At 40.4% G+C, this 18,030-nt stretch overlaps 1 protein-coding gene across 3 annotated transcripts; it reads right to left on the bottom strand.

Annotated features, from left to right (window-relative positions):
- Positions 1-4,534: 4,534 nt before the first annotated feature.
- slc25a22a (solute carrier family 25 member 22a) lies at positions 4,535-16,856 on the bottom strand. 3 transcript variants are annotated; one of them, XM_054620377.1, is made up of 11 exons: positions 16,765-16,856; positions 9,781-9,952; positions 9,549-9,674; positions 9,341-9,396; positions 8,984-9,074; positions 8,337-8,391; positions 7,591-7,651; positions 7,203-7,347; positions 6,957-7,111; positions 6,793-6,868; positions 4,535-6,525 (listed from the first exon to the last, which is right to left on the bottom strand). In XM_054620377.1, exons 2-11 carry the CDS (start codon positions 9,798-9,800, stop codon positions 6,372-6,374), a joined length of 939 nt encoding a protein of 312 aa, XP_054476352.1. In that variant the 5' UTR covers positions 9,801-9,952; positions 16,765-16,856; the 3' UTR covers positions 4,535-6,371. The 3 variants fall into 3 exon arrangements, with proteins under 3 accessions (XP_054476352.1, XP_054476354.1, XP_054476353.1); XM_054620379.1 differs by lacking the exon at positions 16,765-16,856 and adding an exon at positions 13,613-13,673; XM_054620378.1 differs by lacking the exon at positions 16,765-16,856 and having other exon boundaries at positions 9,781-10,007.
- Between the last annotated feature and the right edge of the window lie 1,174 nt (positions 16,857-18,030).

Raw genomic sequence — 18,030 nt, 5'->3', positions numbered from 1 at the left:
CTTCAGCTAATGTATTGAGATACTTTCCACTTCTATATATCTTAAACAACAATGACAAATGAGTCATTAAAACAACATCATCCTGTCTCATTAAACACTGATATAAGGAGAGGAAACGACATAACTGCCATCTGGCCCTGTCGCTTCAACCGTGCTGCATATCCATATCCTTACTCTTTATTTAAATGGTGGTCATATGCTCCCTTTAATCACGACACTACGCTGTGAGTTTATTGAGCGCATTATTAGGCACGGGCCTGAGATTAGGAGCTGTTGAGGAGTCATTGTGCGTCCTCTGCCTGTTTTTGATGCAAGGTGATGTGGCTGCTATGCAAATACTGAGAAATGAGATGTAGATTATTTTAACACTCAGTACTCAGGCTGTCTTTTCACACACACACACACACACACACACACACACACACACACACACACACACACACACACACACACACACACACACACACACACACACACACACACACACACACACACACACACAGCCCTGTAAGTGGTGAAGGAACAATTTGTCCATGACCTTGACATAGTCCTAGAAAAAAATCCAGTCTGGAGGCAATTTAAAACAATTTCTTCAATTACTTTTCCTTCTTGTTTTCAGAGCAAATTTCTAATTTATGTTGGAACTTCTTGTTACATGAAGCTCTCAGACGGAGAAATGGGACATTATTAAAAATAAAAGGGGATAAACCATGACAGTTATTATAACTACCACAGAAGGCCAGCATCACCACTTAAACATTTGGTAGAAATGGTTCAAACAGAAGTTGTGCAATTAATCTATGATATTGAAATGAAAATCCTTACAGTGCACGCTCATCGACCAATAACCTCCAACCTAAAATCCTTACAGTGCCGTCTGTAATGTTTGGTTTTGTAGTTCACGGCCATTCAGTCGCTCTCGGTTCGCTTGAGTGATAAAATATGCAGGTTCTCTTTACACGGCCGCAAAATAGAAAGCTAATATTCAATTCAATCATGTGGCTCTCTGATATCACAGATTAAAATTCAAAAGGATAGGAGTTGAGCTGTACTATAGATGCAAATGCCTCGAAGCAACCCCGCAACTAACAGTTTGCCTGCGTTTTGTCAATAGAGCTGGGAAGGTCATTTGCTCAAAGCATTCTGCAGTGATTTCCATTTGATTGTATTTTGTTTTGGCGCTGCGCTCCATGTTATTTGTCCACTATTGAGAACCTTTTGTCTTCTGTTAGGGGAACTCTCTGCAGACTAATTTGACCAGTCGGCTCACAGATTTTCTCCTCCTGTGCTCTCAGCATCATTGTGCCTGTCACTGATGCATCCGTCTCCACTAGTATCTATAAATACCCCCTTCTCCCCCCCTTCAAAAACCTGATTCCCATTGATTTAGTGACCTATATATACATCAACACCATCCCCTCCTTTTCCTCTGGCTCTCTGCTCCTTCTATCGACGACCCTTTACTGTCTCCACCTCTTGAATTACCCCATCCCTCCATCATTCTCCCGCTTTTAAGCTCAACTCAGACTGCCTTTGACTCCACCTTCTCTCCTCCTCTTGCTAGAAAGCATGAAAGACTAGTTCATGGTGGAAGCTCAAGTCATGACACATAAAGGGGATTCGATCGAGCATAAGAACGGTGGCTGGTTGCTCATTTTTTATACTTCAAAGTCTTGTCATTGTGGTAAACTGAGCCCTAATCTCCAGTGTGTGTAAACACTGGAGTAGATGATGAAAGGAGTCCTTCAAAGAGGCACAAAATTCAATATGAAATCTGACTCTGGTTGAAATAAGATCTGCATGCAAAGACGCAGACATGGGAAGACAGTCTGTGTCTATGTGTGTGTGTGTGTGTGTGTGTGTGTGTGTGTGTGTGTGTGTGTGTGTGTGTGTGTGTGTGTGTGTGTGTGTGTGTGTGTGTGTGTGTGTGTGTGTGTGTGTGTGTGGGGGGGGGTTATGTGAAGGCGCTAAGATTTAATTATGGAATTCTGGAATATAATGCTATAAACAGTAATGTTGAATACACAGCAAACCACAGGGGATTAACAATGAATAACGCTCTGTCAAAGCATCAGTGCTGTGGAAACACATACAGGAATAATGTGGGATTTACGGACATCAAACATCCGGTGAAATGCTTAAGAAAACACATTTCCACATTCCTATCATGCAACTTATAAACACACAGAAACACCTTGTTTATCAAGTGAAGCTCCACAGATCACAGAGGCACCTCTGTGTACAAGCAGCACCACAGCTGCAGGAGATGGAAACTAGCATGACTGAGAATAAGATAGGGACAGAGAGGGAGATCGGTGCCTGTGATTTACCGCCACACCACCCAAGCTTAGCATACACCTGTAGTACATATGGCATGGTCACACTCCACCCGACTCCCACCACAGCAGCACTAACAGATCTCCTGACCCCACACTGACACCTGGTGGCTCCACGAGGCAGCAAATCACCACAACATGGATCTCGTGCCCAGAGGACCCACAATGCCATGCTCGCTCTCTTCAAAAAACTTGACACAGCTGTTTTTGTTTTCACAGCACTATTACAGATGACAAACGGGACTGTCTGCTCTTTTGTGTTCTGTCAGACGACTACTGGAGCTTGAAAGCAGATCCAGTGATGAGTGTAAAAAAGGAAAAAGCGAAACCAACAGCACAGACTGCATCAGGCGGTTTTTTTAGGACAGTCAGTTTATTGAACAGCAAATTGTGACAGGGAACACAATATTTGGGTTGTTGTTTTTTTCAATTGCATTGTCAACAATGTCTAAAACAACATCTCCCACAGAGAAGGACTTTGTAGATGGAGAGTGGGGTGAGGGTCCCTATTTTAAAGTGCTATAATGCACGATTCCTCTCGGAGGAAGACAACAGAGGCCGTGAACAGACCCCAGAAGGCCTCCGGTTTCCCCGTTTGCATCATACATTGTGAAGTTATTTTTTTCTAGTGTGTGTGGCTTCTACTTATTGCATATCAGTGAGCTGGTTCATGAACATTTTCTGTGAATGTGTAAAGCACAAATCTTAAGATTAAAATGTAATAAACTCTTCACTATAATTATAATACATCTCATAATATCTAAGATACATTCTTATATCTGATTCATTTAGAATATGTAGGCGATATACATTTTGTGGATAACGGCTGATGGGTGACATTGTGGACACCATCACATGGGTCTCTTATAATGACCTGTCGTATCAGCCCTATGGATCAAGTTTTACAGACATCGATATACTTTCTTACAAGACTAAAAAGTTAATCTCAATCAACATCGCCACTGGAATAAATCAGACCTCAATCCATGTCTGCAAAAGCAGCACATCGTTTTACAAGAACTTTGTCTGATTCTATTCAAAGTGGGCCATGTGGTCTCTTGTGCCTAATAATCCTTTGTGCTTTCTTTGATTGTTTACACTCTAAGTCATACATTTGGTGTTTTAGAGCTCCTCTGCATTAACCTGCAGCCCCGGCTGTGATGCTGGGGAGGGTAGATGGCAGAGGAGTGTGAAAGATAGAAGGTAAGAGGGGAGAGAACATGGGCATGACAATCAAAGAGAAAAATACCGCAGTGTCACACTAACAACTACACATCAACTACAGCACTACACAGACACACACGCACGCAGGCACGTACATAACCAAATGCACAAGGTCAGTGAAAATTCACAGCAGAGTAAAACAAAATTACTTGCACAACATTTTCAAGATTCAAACAAAGATACAGAAAAGAAACAACAACATTGGAGGTGGTGGGGGACGGGGAGTTTGAAAAGAATCAGAACAATAATCTCAACAACACAAATATAGGCATTAATACAATAAAAACAGCATAAATGAGATGAACTGGCGATCGGAATGTTTAAAAAGTACAACAGTAACTTATAAAGACGAGCTTTCGGCTCGACGTTTTCCTGTGGCCCAGATGGCACCTGTCAGCATGGCTGGAGGTGCCAGTCCAGGTCTAGCAGTTCTAACGTCCCTACCTTTTCCGTTAAGACATTGATTACGCTGAGATTCGTTAGCTAGCATGTGATTCAGTCGGCACAGCCTCGGTCGTTAGTGCCATCAATGTCGTATTGCAGCTACCTCATGAAAGAAGCACCATTCACAGATGTAGAGATTTACAGTCGGATGTCAGCAGGTCCCTATAGGCCTTGTTCAGGCTGTATTTCATGATATTTCACATCCAGAACTGTTGTAGTAGTCCCAGAGGTCATTCACTTAAAATTACCTACATTTATATCATCACTCAATCATGTTCCATTTGGTCCCAGTTTAAAAAAACTGTAAGAAAATAGGCTGACCAACTTTACCAATAGCTCAGGAGAAATGGCACCTCCAAAACAACATCCGTAATCTAAACTAGTGTTCCCCTTTCAATACAGTAAAAAAAAAAAAAAAAAAAATCATCAAAATGCTGCATTTAAGTTCAAAATTATGTTTGTTGCTTGATTTGATACGTTCACACCATCATAACATAAAATCACCACATTAAGGTTTTTTTTTTTTTTTTTTTTTTTTGGGGGGGGGGTTCTGGAGAGGTAGGTGTGCAAATAAGCCGTCATGTACAAACCAAACAATAAATCCCAAAACATAATATTATCTGCATATGTACAATAGAGTTAAGGTGGACACTTTGACACAGAAAAAACAACACATACAAATATGTAGTATTATACTGCCTATAGAAAGGAATTTCTGATAAATAGATCTCACTCCCACAAATGATAAAACATTGAAAAGTTGCATCGCGTTTCTACAGTGCAACAGGGTAATTGACGAGCTGCTTGCACAGTGGGAGCGAGGAAGGAATGTGATTGGATAATGCACATCAAAGTCACCTTGATCTCCGGCGAGATAAACCAATGGCAGTTTGGCTTCGGTGTTGTGATGCATAAACGAGATAGGACAGGGGCTGCGTTCCCTTGCAGCTTAAAGCAAACAAAACCTCTAAAGCAAACAAGACGTTTGGTAAAAATCATTGGTTAGATTTTCCTGATAAAGAAAGGTTTACCATTAGCTCTTTGGGTCCTGCCAATGAATTCAAAGAATCTAAATCGAGTGAGAGCTCATCTGTAAACAATAATAATTATGTCCTGATCCAAGAGGTTTGAACTACTCCAGCTAAAGTTTCACTGGCTCCACAATGGATGACATCATTTTAAAAAAATCTGCTAATAACCCGCATCCTATTAAAATGACTTCAACCCATTTAGTGCTCACAGCTAATGCTTTCATCTGAACCCACAGTTAATCACACGGGGCAGAAAACCACTGCCTCGCCGCTCTCTGTGCACTGAACAGCACTTTTGGCCGCAGTCCAATCAGTGATGTCACAGCAGGTGTTTTCCATCATCTCTCGAAGGCGACTCCTGCTGTGACTTAGCTGATTGGGGTGTGACCACAACTACGACATGCGTGACAGATTCAACCAACAGAAAGAAGCATAGAGGCAGCTTTAAATAATGTGGGCATGGAGTTTGTGCATAATGCCCTGCATTTTGTACATTGTCCCTTGAGTTTAGGGCGTGACTACGAAACAGGAGATATCTTTTGAGGCAAAACAGTCAGACCATTGTGGTAGCTCTAAATATCAACTGGAACCTGATCTACTTAAAAAGCCAAGCAATCTGCACGGAGCTGAATGGCTGAGTTCATTTCAACCACTTACAGGAAGGGATGTGGCTTCTCAGTAGAGATCATAGGGGGGGGTGCTGATATCACATCAACACATACCCTGGGTCTTTGTTTGAAACTGATGCAAACTCTATGTTTTGCTCTAATTCTAAATATACTATTTTTTAAGACATAAGGTCTCGAGGAATTATTTGGAAAGCATTTTGTTTTGTTAATATTCTATTCTTCTTATGTTTTCAAATATCTTTCTTAGTAAAGTATGTGCATTTAATTGAGCTAAGTATGATGTATATCTTTCAATAGTCCACTATGGTCTTCTTCGTAAAGCTGTTTAAAATTAGGTAGTGTAGTGGTTGCAGAACTGCAGCAACCAAAGGGCAGTACATCTACTTTGAAAATTCGACAATCATTTTCACAGAATACAATTATAATCATAAAGCAATATTCCATTAAAACTCCAACTGATATTTGTGGCTTCATTTCCAGAGTGCTAGCTCAGCGTGCCGACTGGATTGTTGTGTGCCACCACAGGCAGCTTGGCAAACAAAGGCTCCTTCTAATTACAACTATTTCAACATTCAACACAGCAAATTTCAAAAACAACATGTAGTGATCGGTCACACTTTGACCCATTGGAAATTTCTTTCAGGATGAGATGAACGCTGTTGGCGTGATGCATTGTGGGAGGGAAAGGCAGTAAGGATGTGCTTCTTTTAGTTGTCTTTTTTAGGCAAAAAGCTGAGAATAAATTCACCCACGCCCAAGAAGTAGATCACCTGGGCGATGCCGAACAGAGGTGCAATGACCAAGGCTCGACAGTAGGCTCCCTTCAGGAAGGCTGATGGTCCCTCATTACGCATGATTTTCCTACAGAGCGAATAAAACCTCATTATTAAAAGTAAAACATACAGCAAGCTTTAGCTATGTGCAAGTAGGTATTGTGTAATTGTGGTTTATCTATCCTTTCATTTGTGTTTCTTAACAATGTATCAGCTGTATTGTGTGTTGAATTTGCTGTTGTCTCATAGATTTGGTTTTTTTAGATGCCCTTGTGTGTTAAAGCTGTTAGATCCATTTTGACTTGACTTGACACATGCAGCATCACACATTCTGCAGCAGACATAATGAGGTCACCTGATGCAGTCAGTCACTCCGCTGTACGTGTCTTCTGTGCTTCCTCGGTTCAGCGACTGCAGCCTGGTCTTTATCACTGCAACACAACAGAGCTCAGGTGAATATATAACATCGACTAACGGTGCACACATTGCTGTAACAACATTCACGCTCCCACTGCTCACCATCAACAGGGTTGACAGCAACAGCCGCTGTGCTCCCCGCAAGGCAGCCCGAAAAAAACGACACGTAGAAGGGAGCGGGCCCGTCTACGCCTCTTTTGCCCAGGTTGTTCAGGTTGGCAAAGAGGGGGAAATAGATAATGGAGAAAGGAACATCCCTACAAAAAGAGAAAAATAAGTCAGAAGACGGTAAGTCATGTGAAGTTAATTGTAGCCGGCTGGTAAAACTAGTTGAGAGATCTGTTTTACCTGAGCAAGGTGGCACCAAGTCCCTTATACAGCCCAGCAATACCCTTTTCCCTCAACAGTTCTCTGGTGAGCTGCATGGCTGTTTGAGACTTGGCCTCCACAGTACCTGCCGCCACCGTCTCTGGCATCAGCTTCCTCTGAGCCGCTACGGAAAGCATAGGAAACACAACATTAATAACAGCGAAACCTTCATATAAAGCTACCAGAAACATGCAATACTAAGAACAGGTATGTGGGCAGACATTTTGGATTCATAACAGTAAGAAGAAACCAGCATCAAGATATTGTAATTTCATAAATAACCACATGGGGCCACTATTTATTTAGTTTATCCCCCCAACACTTCATTCTTTGCTTAAACTGCCATCTGGATTGAATTTCCTCTCACCAACTCGTCCAGCATCTTGGAGCTGGATTTTCAGCATCTCCATAGGAGTTGTAACAATAACCTGCAACAAAGCAAAATAAAGGTTTCAGATATAGTGTCAACATGTGCACACCGTTAACAAGGATTGATTACTATTAGTGTGTGTCATGCAAAACATGTGTCCAGTGTAGCTCTGCTGACATCCATTAGCTACATGTCAACTCTTGTTTTCCTCCGTAATCCACACAGTGGTAACTAGTTAACTGGATTAGGGATGAGATTGACATGTTCTCAACTGAAATCTTAATCCAAAGGTCTGCTACACTTAATCTAATCATGTTTCCTCTGGGCTTGAAGCCTTTGCCCTCATTGACAAGAGGCATTTCCCTCTGACTCACGCACTCAGTGCACATGGCCAAGCACTCTCACAACGTTTTATCAGATCACTCAAATCTAGCTGCCCAGTGTAACGCCTGCTAACAGGACGACATTTCAGTGATTAGATGTCATTCATTAAAATGGATCGTTACAGGTCACATTCATATCACAGATAACGGGGACAATTTACAGAGACAAACTGTGGGCATGTGTCTCCAACTACCTCCTCTCTTTCAAACCTGGTCCTGGCTAATTCTAACTGCAGGCAGTGATTAATGAGGCGATGGCTGAGGCCCAGCGGTGTGTATGTGAGTTGACACTGGTAATGTTAAAGGCAGCAGTTCCAGATGGAGAACAGGATGATGCAATTAAAGGAGCACCTCACTCACCTGGCATGTACCTGCCCCGCACCCAGCCAGCATCTCTTTGAGCAGAGTGAGTTTTCTGAAAGAAAGAAAGAAAAAATGCTGGATCAGATTAAAGCGAGCACTAGACTGGCAGACAACTTTATTTCTGCAGCCCTTGGAAAAGGAGTTATCTTGGTCTTCTATATCAACATGTCAGGCACAAGGGCGGATTAATAATTCACAAGGTGAGCGCCTGGGAAAGACAAGTCAATCATTTATCAGCTTGCATGTTTGTCACCAACTAGATGGAGACAGATGCCCCAGAAACCTTGAGGTTTAGCGTGGGGGGGGACAATGGGTGGGTGATTGATTTTAGCATCACCAGATGATGGTTGCTAATGATTGACATGTGATTCCATCATGTGCTAATTTTCCTTTCTGACGGGGCTTCTGCTGGCACACAGGCAAGTAATTCTGTATTTTTAAACCAGACAGCTAATAAACCACTGTGAAATACTCAGTGTCACCGAGGAGACGACGGGACAGTGGATGGATTAACTAGAGCCTTGGTGAGAATTCAGACGGATAAGGTGTTAGGTTACATGTTAGTAAACAGGGCAGTTAATCACAGAATGAATGCGGGAGTGTGTGTGTGTGTCAGTCAGCCTGTTAGCACGTTCATGCCTCACCCATCCTTGGAGAGGTGATGCCTGAAGAAGTCGTTGGCAGCCAATTTGATGGCTTTCTCCGGCGTGACTAGTGTTAAGTTCACCGCAGCACCTGAGAGGATAAAAAAGAAAGAGAGTAAGAACATGAGAGGCACGAAGAAGAATAAGAAAAAAGAAACAGAGAAGGGAGAGAGAGAATGGGAGATAATTGCCTGTAGCGGCCAGACACAGATCAATGTATTTGATATCTTTAGCCTCATTATGAAGCTGGAAGTATTCAGCACCCTGTGCTACCTTCCAGCTTTCATGCTCTCATTTTTTACACTTCAGTGAGCTCACACAATATTCTAAAAGAATGTAAAAATAATAAAAACTTACCTCGGTACATCCCAAAATACCCCTCTGACCGGATGGTCTTAATAAGGCAATCTGACCTGAAACATAAACACAACAGTGGCGGTATGTTATATATATATATCTAGGAATCTGATGACAAGCTGGGTGAAACTGCTAATTAGTCCTGACTAAAGCCCAGCAATATGTTTATATGTCCATATGCAAAAATTAAAATACAGAAATGTCTTACATGCTGGTGTAAAGGCGACATCCATTTTGCTGGTTTTGCAAGCGGGTCTTGGCCAGGTCAATGGGAAACACACAGGTCACTCCAATCAGGCCAGCGACCCCGCCATTGATCAATTTGGCAGGCAAACTGGACAAGAGACAAAAAATATGAAATATGAAAGGTCAGTGAATTAAAACAAATTGAAAGTCCACAGTGCTGCTGTATTTGTAGTCGTTCCACATTCCTACTTTACCTGATCTGCTTGTCAGCCATTTATCCGAAGCCCTGGCTGGTCAAAGTGTCAATCTGTCTGTTAGCTAGTCACTCGGCGGTCAGTCGATCAGAGTAGCGTGTTGCTGTCCAAGAGGGATTATGCAGTCCAATCAGTTCACGTACAGTTGCTTCTAGTTCAAGTAAGGGGATATCTGGAAACAAATAGGAAAGGTCACATGAAGCATTCTCAAAAGAGCTGCTGTTCACAGAAATGTTCCAACAAAATGATACATACAAAATACTGTCCAAAAGTTATAATGAAGCAATGTTGCCTTCACAAACATTACAACATAGACTTCATTTTAGTAACAAGCCGTTACATCACCTAAAACACACTGCAAGAACTAGCTTCACCCCAATAAAATCAATATCAGTTGGTGAGAGCTGCAAATAATAATTGTTATCTATCCAAATCAATTGATTGGTCTATAAAATGTCAGAAGGCCGATACCTTTAGAGCTAGAGGTCGTCAAAACCCTCTCGAATAAACCGCTGAAAGCCTTTTTGAGGTCTACATCATAAGTGTTTGTTAGGTTGTTTTTAAGAGGTGAAACATCAGATGGAAGTGATGGAGTGCGGCGTTTGAATTTGGAAATGCATATTTTTCTATCCATTTCAGCACTCAGGCCACAGAAAAATGCTGGCTTTTGCCAAGGTTAGGGGTCTGTATGGCTGTAAGAAGAACTTTCTGCCTCTACTCCCAGGTGTGCTGTGGAACAAACCAAACACAGCCCTCGGTTACAGGTGGGACGGCAGGTCAGTCTTATCCTCGCATGACTGACTCAAAACACACAGACAGTACTGCTCACTAGTTGCTGTATTTGGGCATTGTAAACAAAGCACGGATGAAACTACCCATTCACAATTCACCACACATGAATGGAAAAAAGAAACCTCAAACTCGACTCAAAATCAGGTCCAGGAATCCTGATCTGAACCCGACTGTCCTCACTGGGGTGCTGTGGACCAAAACAAATACAGCCTCAGTTACAGCTGGTCGAGAGTATCAAATCCAAGTAAGCAAGCGGCAAATCCTCACAATTGAGAAGCTTGAATAGTTTTTCCAATTGAGTTCATTAGTCGATGGACTTTTTGTCAAACGACTAATTGAGCAATCTACGGTTGATTATCAAAAACTCTGTTTGTCACTTATTAATCCCTAAATAGAGACAACAGTACAAGATACATTTCCATAATAAATCACCGCACAGCATAATTGGTCATCATTATTGACAGCTCCTTAAAAATAGAGCTTTAGCGTTCCCTACAGACTGATTACTTTATGCTAAAACAACTCTATCATCTCTGGAACATCTGTGCGTCATCCGTGTCCTTGAACACTCGTGTTTAATGCCTGAGCTCTCTCATTGTGAGACTGGAGACAAACTGTATAGGGGAACTCCTGCATAGGGGACGCTCTGTCCTCTGTATGCTGAAACAGCCATTTCTGAGCAAACAGATGAAATATATCTGATGCAGCCAAGATGCTCCATATTAAAAGGTACAGAATGCCCTCAGTGTAAAAAGATGCTTCCCATTTCCCCTTTCATTCTCTCCACCCACTCCGTCCACCAATCACAACCAGACTCTGCGTGTGTGTGTCCCGCCTCCTCCTCTCTCCTCCTCACGGGCCCTCCCCCATCATTTCCCTCAGTCACGAGTCACGACTCACAAACACAGCCTTTTCCTTGTCAGATCTTTGCTGACGTGTGGGTTTCTTTGTGAGGTGCATCACTAATCCCTCAGACTGTGCTTCAGAGAGATTGCACAGCCTGTGTGGATGTTTAGGTTGAGCGGATAACTGTATCTGGGCACAAATGCAGCTGTGGTCTGGTTAGTTTAGTTTGTTTAGTTTGGATGGGCTCGGAGGCCCCCGCTGGCTGCTCCAGAGGTGGAGGAGGAGGGAGGAGGAGAGGGGCGTTCAGCCAGCCACATCTCTGGTCTCTGTTAGCTGAGTGTTCTCCTCTCTGCTGACTGGACTTCACAGCCCTCCTCGCCATTTTCTCATTATGATACAGACATCTTTCACTTTAAGCATGCTACTTTTGTTTCCCCATATCCTGTCGCTGATTTCCTGCTGAACTTAACACCAGTCAGCACATTGGTTCTCTTCACACAATAATTTACAGGAGACTGTACTATGTTCTGTTAGTGTTAGGACTGAGGAGATGATGTATGGTGAAGAACACTGCAGTCTTTATGAGTCACCCATCAAACCGACATCTCCCTCCTTCTCCATCGTGCTCGACTCGTCCACTTCACTTCATCCACACCACACAAATGTGTCTGCAGCAGGACATTTATTTGACCCACAGTCATTGCCCGGCTGGACTGTCTTGTCATGACAATTGGAGTCTGTATGGAAACAAGTAGCCTCAGTGTGCAGAGTCCACAGCACAGAGGCATCTCTCATAATAAAAAAAATAATCTCCAAGGAATTCCTTTTATTCTCACAGCAGGAGGAAGATTTACAAACTGTCAGGAAACTGCAGTGGAACTGGTATTTCTGCATCACCTCAATGCACCACTTAAAAGCCGCAAAGGATGCAAGGTCATTTTTCAGTTCACTAAACCATGAGAGAGGAGCGTTTCTTCAAGACAAAGAAAAATGATTTGAAGGGATTGAAACTTCTTTATCAAACTAGCCAACCACTAGAGACTTGAAATATCTCTCACTTTAACACACACATTCCCACAGAGGTCATATTTTTAAGTTTTCGCCTCTAGAACAGATAAGCACTGATTAGTAAACACTAGACAAGGTGATTGTGCAACGTTCCTGCCTTAGAGACCCTTGAACCTAACAACTAGCTATTGGACACTCTTGATTAAAGACGTCGGGCACCAACTGAGATAACGGTTCGGTTTTTGACCCTTGTTCATCATTTCAACATGAACAATGAGGCAATAAACTGTTTTTACTGACGATGATAAGAAGCAGAAGTTAGGATGTTTAATTCCTGAACACTTTTTTCTTTTACTTAAATATGTACCGACAAGTTTACAGACCAGTGCTTATATTAAGTTAAATTGTTGTAGGTATTGAGTGCTATGATCCAGTTCAGTTCAAAGGTGAGGCCGAGGGTGTGTCAGCATACTGATTCATATGAGAGACACCACGTTTATATGAAGTGCAATAATCTAATAATGTATCAAACACAGGGACAGTGGTCATAAATAGGACACTTGATTTTCAAAGTCTTTTGACTCACCCGATAGCTGCTTATTAGATTAGAAGAATACAATTAATAATATATTTGAACTCAGGCTCTTAATTGTTTCTTGAATTAGTTTCAATACAACTTAACAAAAAGCACTTACTGAGCATTTTTGGACAATTAAGATGTAAGACCTATACTGGGTGGTTGCCGGTAACAACGGGTAATGGTAACATTTTAGTTAACCTTTTAGCACTTCTTTTAATTAATGAATTACATTTTTCACCTCTCATAGACATAGTTAAATTAAAGAAGTGACAGGTGTGTAGGCCTATCTACTCTGTTCATAAAAAGAAGATAAGAAGCTTTTCTTTCTAAAAATACAAACTGTGTATTTGAAGTGCTTTAAAAAGCTAAATACTGGATCAGAGCCAGGGTGAAAAAGAAATGAGGTGGTTGCAAAGCAAACATGTAGCTGGCAGCTTTGTAATAACTAATCTTCACCAAGGCAATCACAAGGACATATACAAAAAGATAAATATAACCCTGCAGATAATACAAATCTGGAGACAAATCCACACCAGTTAATTTCCTTATGCAAAACTCAATGCAAATGGTTTAGCTCTCATTCAAATCCACCAGAGAAAATTGTACCTTATTCATCACAGCTCCTTTGCTGCCACTCTGTCCTCAAGTGCCAAACAGTGTAAAGGTCTCTCTGACTAAATGACAATCAGTTTGTTGAAAGATAGGAAGTGAGTGGCTAGAGTGACAAAGCGCTGAGGCAGGCAGCACTTGGCTCACGTGACTGTGGCTGGTTGAAAAGACAGTAAAAGAAAGGAAAAATCTCACACATATCCTTCCTCATTATCTTCGAGCAGGCCGTTCTTACCAGTCCATCTGTCTCACATGTCCTGGCTTGATTAACACACACTCACTGTGTTAATCATGCCTGCAATCCTCTGTCAGATGTCACGTTCTCTGAGCTGCGAGAACACAAATCTGTAAATCTAATATAAAACTCAAGCTGTCCGTTTTTACAGAGACATTATTTTCTATAGAAGTAAATATATGTGCATATATATATATTTAACTAGCTAGTTTTTACTTTAGCTATTACTATATGACTGACATCCAGCTTGATATTGTCCTTGTGTATATTTGTTGCATCAATTATTTCTATTAGAGGATAGGATTGGGTTTTAAATAGTTCTCTGCATCGACAGCTGTATTCCTACTGTTCTTCACAACAAACCTGACAGCTGCTGTCGTGCTATTATCGTGCTTTTTTTTTTTTAAATAATGTTTTAAGAGATGCGGTCTATTTTTGGATTTCTATAGCACTGCAGAAACATCGGATGAAATTCGTGGTGTAACAGATAAATCTGATTGCTATTCCCTCTTCTCCACAGCATCAGGATTATAAACCTAATTTCTATTTATAAAAGCTCTCTCACAATCTATTCACAACCAGTGGACTGTGAGCTATGATCTGAGCACAGCGATGCATTTCCACTACAGGTGCTCTACATATTTCAGCCGTTGAACCTGCACAGTTGTGCAGTGTTGTAATCACCTGCTGTAGATCACAAAAGAACAAGTTGGCATTAACTCTCACGCAGCACAAATGCCCCTCAGTGCAGAGAGGTGGTGCAGTGTTTCATCCATCCTCTGGCACCACAGGTATCTCTGGTGGCCCAGTTTGTGAAGTCACCTGGGGCTTTTCTCTTGTGTCTCCTCTGTTTTCCTTCCCTCTCAGCTTCCCTCTCAGCTTTCCCCCCAACCTTCCTAGCAAAATAATGATACCACTGTGAGTAGACTTTCCAAAAAAAAAAAGAAAAGAAGATACATGCAGCATTGAAGCATCCGATTACAGCTTAAAGTAAAGCCTTGACTGGCCGCTAGGACTGCATCTTCCACAAAGAAGCACAGCATCTTCCCACAGCACAGATATATACGTCATTTCCATTCAGCGCACATAACCCAGTGACATTTAGTAGTCCTTGCCACTGGCATTTGAGCAGTTAGTAAATGCTATATGGATGATTCCTGCATGTAGGTTAAATGAATATTTAACGTAATGTTGTGGTCTACTGAATGAGAATAAAGTGATGCTTTCAGCGGTACAGACAAAACAGGTACAACAGTTCCATTGGAAAACGCAGGATGTCACCGTACACCCAACAATGGCTCACCTCATCAATTATTTCAAGGCTGCTTTATTACCCTGCTTGGACTCATCGTAACCCTCGCCAATGCAGAGAAGCATGCATTACTTCTTTACATCTTACTCCGCAGTTAAATGATGTCAAAGCTACAGCAGAGGAAGGGCTGCACAGTATAGAGAGATGGATTAAAAACAGCATGCAAGATATTCAGCATGAATAATGACTTCATTAAAACCATCTATCTGAAGAAACCCTTTCATCCTGTCCGTAAGTCCCAGTATGTTAATGTGTAGCCAGAGTCTGGCTCTCTGAGGGGAGTGTCTGTTTGTTTCTCTACCAATGAAAAAGGAGGTGGGTACGGTTTAAGTAGGTTTACCCTCCACCACCAAACACCACCAAACACCACCCACATGATGATTAAACCCCTCACTACTCCGGGAGGGAGGAGGGAGAGTAACTGGTCAGCTGTACCAAGCAAAGCGAACGTTTTAATAATAATAACGATAATAATAATAATAATAATAATAATAATAATAATAATAATAATAATAATAATAATAATAATAATAATAATAATGATAATAATAATAATAATAAATAATAATAATAATAAACGATAATAATAATAATAATAACGATAATAATAATAACTATAATAATAATAATAATGATAATAATAATAATAATAATAATAATAATAATAACGATAATAATAATAATAACGATAATAATAATAATAATGATAATAATAATAAAGATAATAATAATAAATAATAATAATAATAACGATAATAATAATAATAATAATAATGATAATAATAATAATGATAATAATAATAATGATAATAATAATAATGATAATAATAATAATAATAATGATAATAATAATAATAATAATAATAATAATGATAATAATAATAATAATAATGATAATAATAATAATAATAATGATAATAATAATAATAATAACGATAATAATAATAATAATAATAATAATAATAATAATAATAATAATAATGATAATAATAATAATAATAATAATAATAATAATAATAATAATAATAATAATAATAATAATAATATAATAATAATAATAAATAATAATAATAATAATAAATAATAATGATAATAATAATAATAATAATAATAATGATAATAATAATAATAATAATAATAATAATGATAATAATAATAATAATAATGATAATAATAATAATAATAATAATAATAATAATAATAATAATAATGATAATAATAATAATATAATAATAATAATAATAATAATAATAATAATAATAATAATAATGATAATGAAACGTCGGTGCCGGTCCACCTGTCACGGTTGGCTCGTCAGTAACGGTCAGACATGACGGGAGCGTAACTAGGTAACTAGGTAACTAGGTAACCGTTATCTCTACGTTCACAGGCCCGTTAACGTTAACGTAGACATTAATACTTAATACTCCACCATGTGACGTCAGGCTCGACACAGAAATGACCGTTATCTACCGTCCATCTCTCCGGTGCTTCACACCGGACAGCTCCCGTTATTTAACCATCTCCCTCCCGGTGCTTCACGGTATCTACCGTCCATCTCTCACAGGTAACCGTTCAGACAGCGTCACGTTATCTACATACCACGTACAGCGGTTCCGTTACTTCTCCCGGTGATCAGAGCCGTTCTCCCTCCGGTGTCTCTGGCTGACAGACCGACAACAGCTAACCTACCGGCGGTACTAGCGGAGGAGGAGGAGGAGGAGGAGGAGGAGGAGGAGGAGGAGGAGGAGGAGGAGGAGGAGGAGGAGGAGGAGTGGGAGGGACGGAGGGGGGATGGAGTAGTGCTGGGATGAAAAATAAATAAAAAACCACAGAAAAGGGATTTTAAAAACGGGGTCCTCTAGTGGTGAGTAGTGGAAGTACCTCTAGTGGTGAGTAGTATAAGTACCTCTAGTGGTGAGTAGTATAAGTACCTCTAGTGGTGAGTAGTATAAGTACCTCTAGTGGTGTGTAGTATAAGTACCTCTAGTGGTGAGTAGTATAAGTACCTCTAGTGGTGAGTAGTATAAGTACCTCTAGTGGTGAGTAGTATAAGTACCTCTAGTGGTGTGTAGTATAAGTACCTCTAGTGTGTGTAGTAGTATAAGTACCTCTAGTGGTAGTAGTGAGTAGTATAAGTACCTCTAGTGGTGAGTAGTATAAGTACCTCTAGTGGTGAGTAGTATAAGTACCTCTAGTGGTGAGTAGTATAAGTACCTCTAGTGGTGTGTAGTATAAGTACCTCTAGTGGTGAGTAGTATAAGTACCTCTAGTGGTGAGTAGTATAAGTACCTCTAGTGGTGAGTGAGTAGTAAGTACCTCTAGTGGTGAGTAGTATAAGTACCTCTAGTGGTGAGTAGTATAAGTACCTCTAGTGGTGAGTAGTATAAGTACCTCTAGTGGTGAGTAGTATAAGTACCTCTAGTGGTGTGTAGTATAAGTACCTCTAGTGGTGAGTAGTATAAGTACCTCTAGTGGTAGTATAAGTACCTCTAGTGGTGAGTAGTATAAGTACCTCTAGTGGTGAGTAGTATAAGTACCTCTAGTGGTGAGTAGTATAAGTACCTCTAGTGGTGAGTAGTATAAGTACCTCTAGTGGTGAGTAGTATAAGTACCTCTAGTGGTGAGTAGTATAAGTACCTCTAGTGGTAGTATAAGTACCTCTAGTGGTGAGTAGTATAAGTACCTCTAGTGGTGAGTAGTATAAGTACCTCTAGTGGTGAGTAGTATAAGTACCTCTAGTGGTGAGTAGTATAAGTACCTCTAGTGGTAGTGGTATAAGTAGTATAAGTACCTCTAGTGGTGAGTAGTATAAGTACCTCTAGTGGTGAGTAGTATAAGTACCTCTAGTGGTGAGTAGTATAAGTA

This window comes from Anoplopoma fimbria, chromosome 19 (assembly GCF_027596085.1).
Source record: "Anoplopoma fimbria isolate UVic2021 breed Golden Eagle Sablefish chromosome 19, Afim_UVic_2022, whole genome shotgun sequence".
In the NCBI taxonomy this organism is placed as follows: Eukaryota; Metazoa; Chordata; class Actinopteri; order Perciformes; family Anoplopomatidae; genus Anoplopoma; species Anoplopoma fimbria.
Note: the sequence above shows the minus strand (reverse complement) of the source record. Positions and strands in the feature narration are given on the sequence as shown.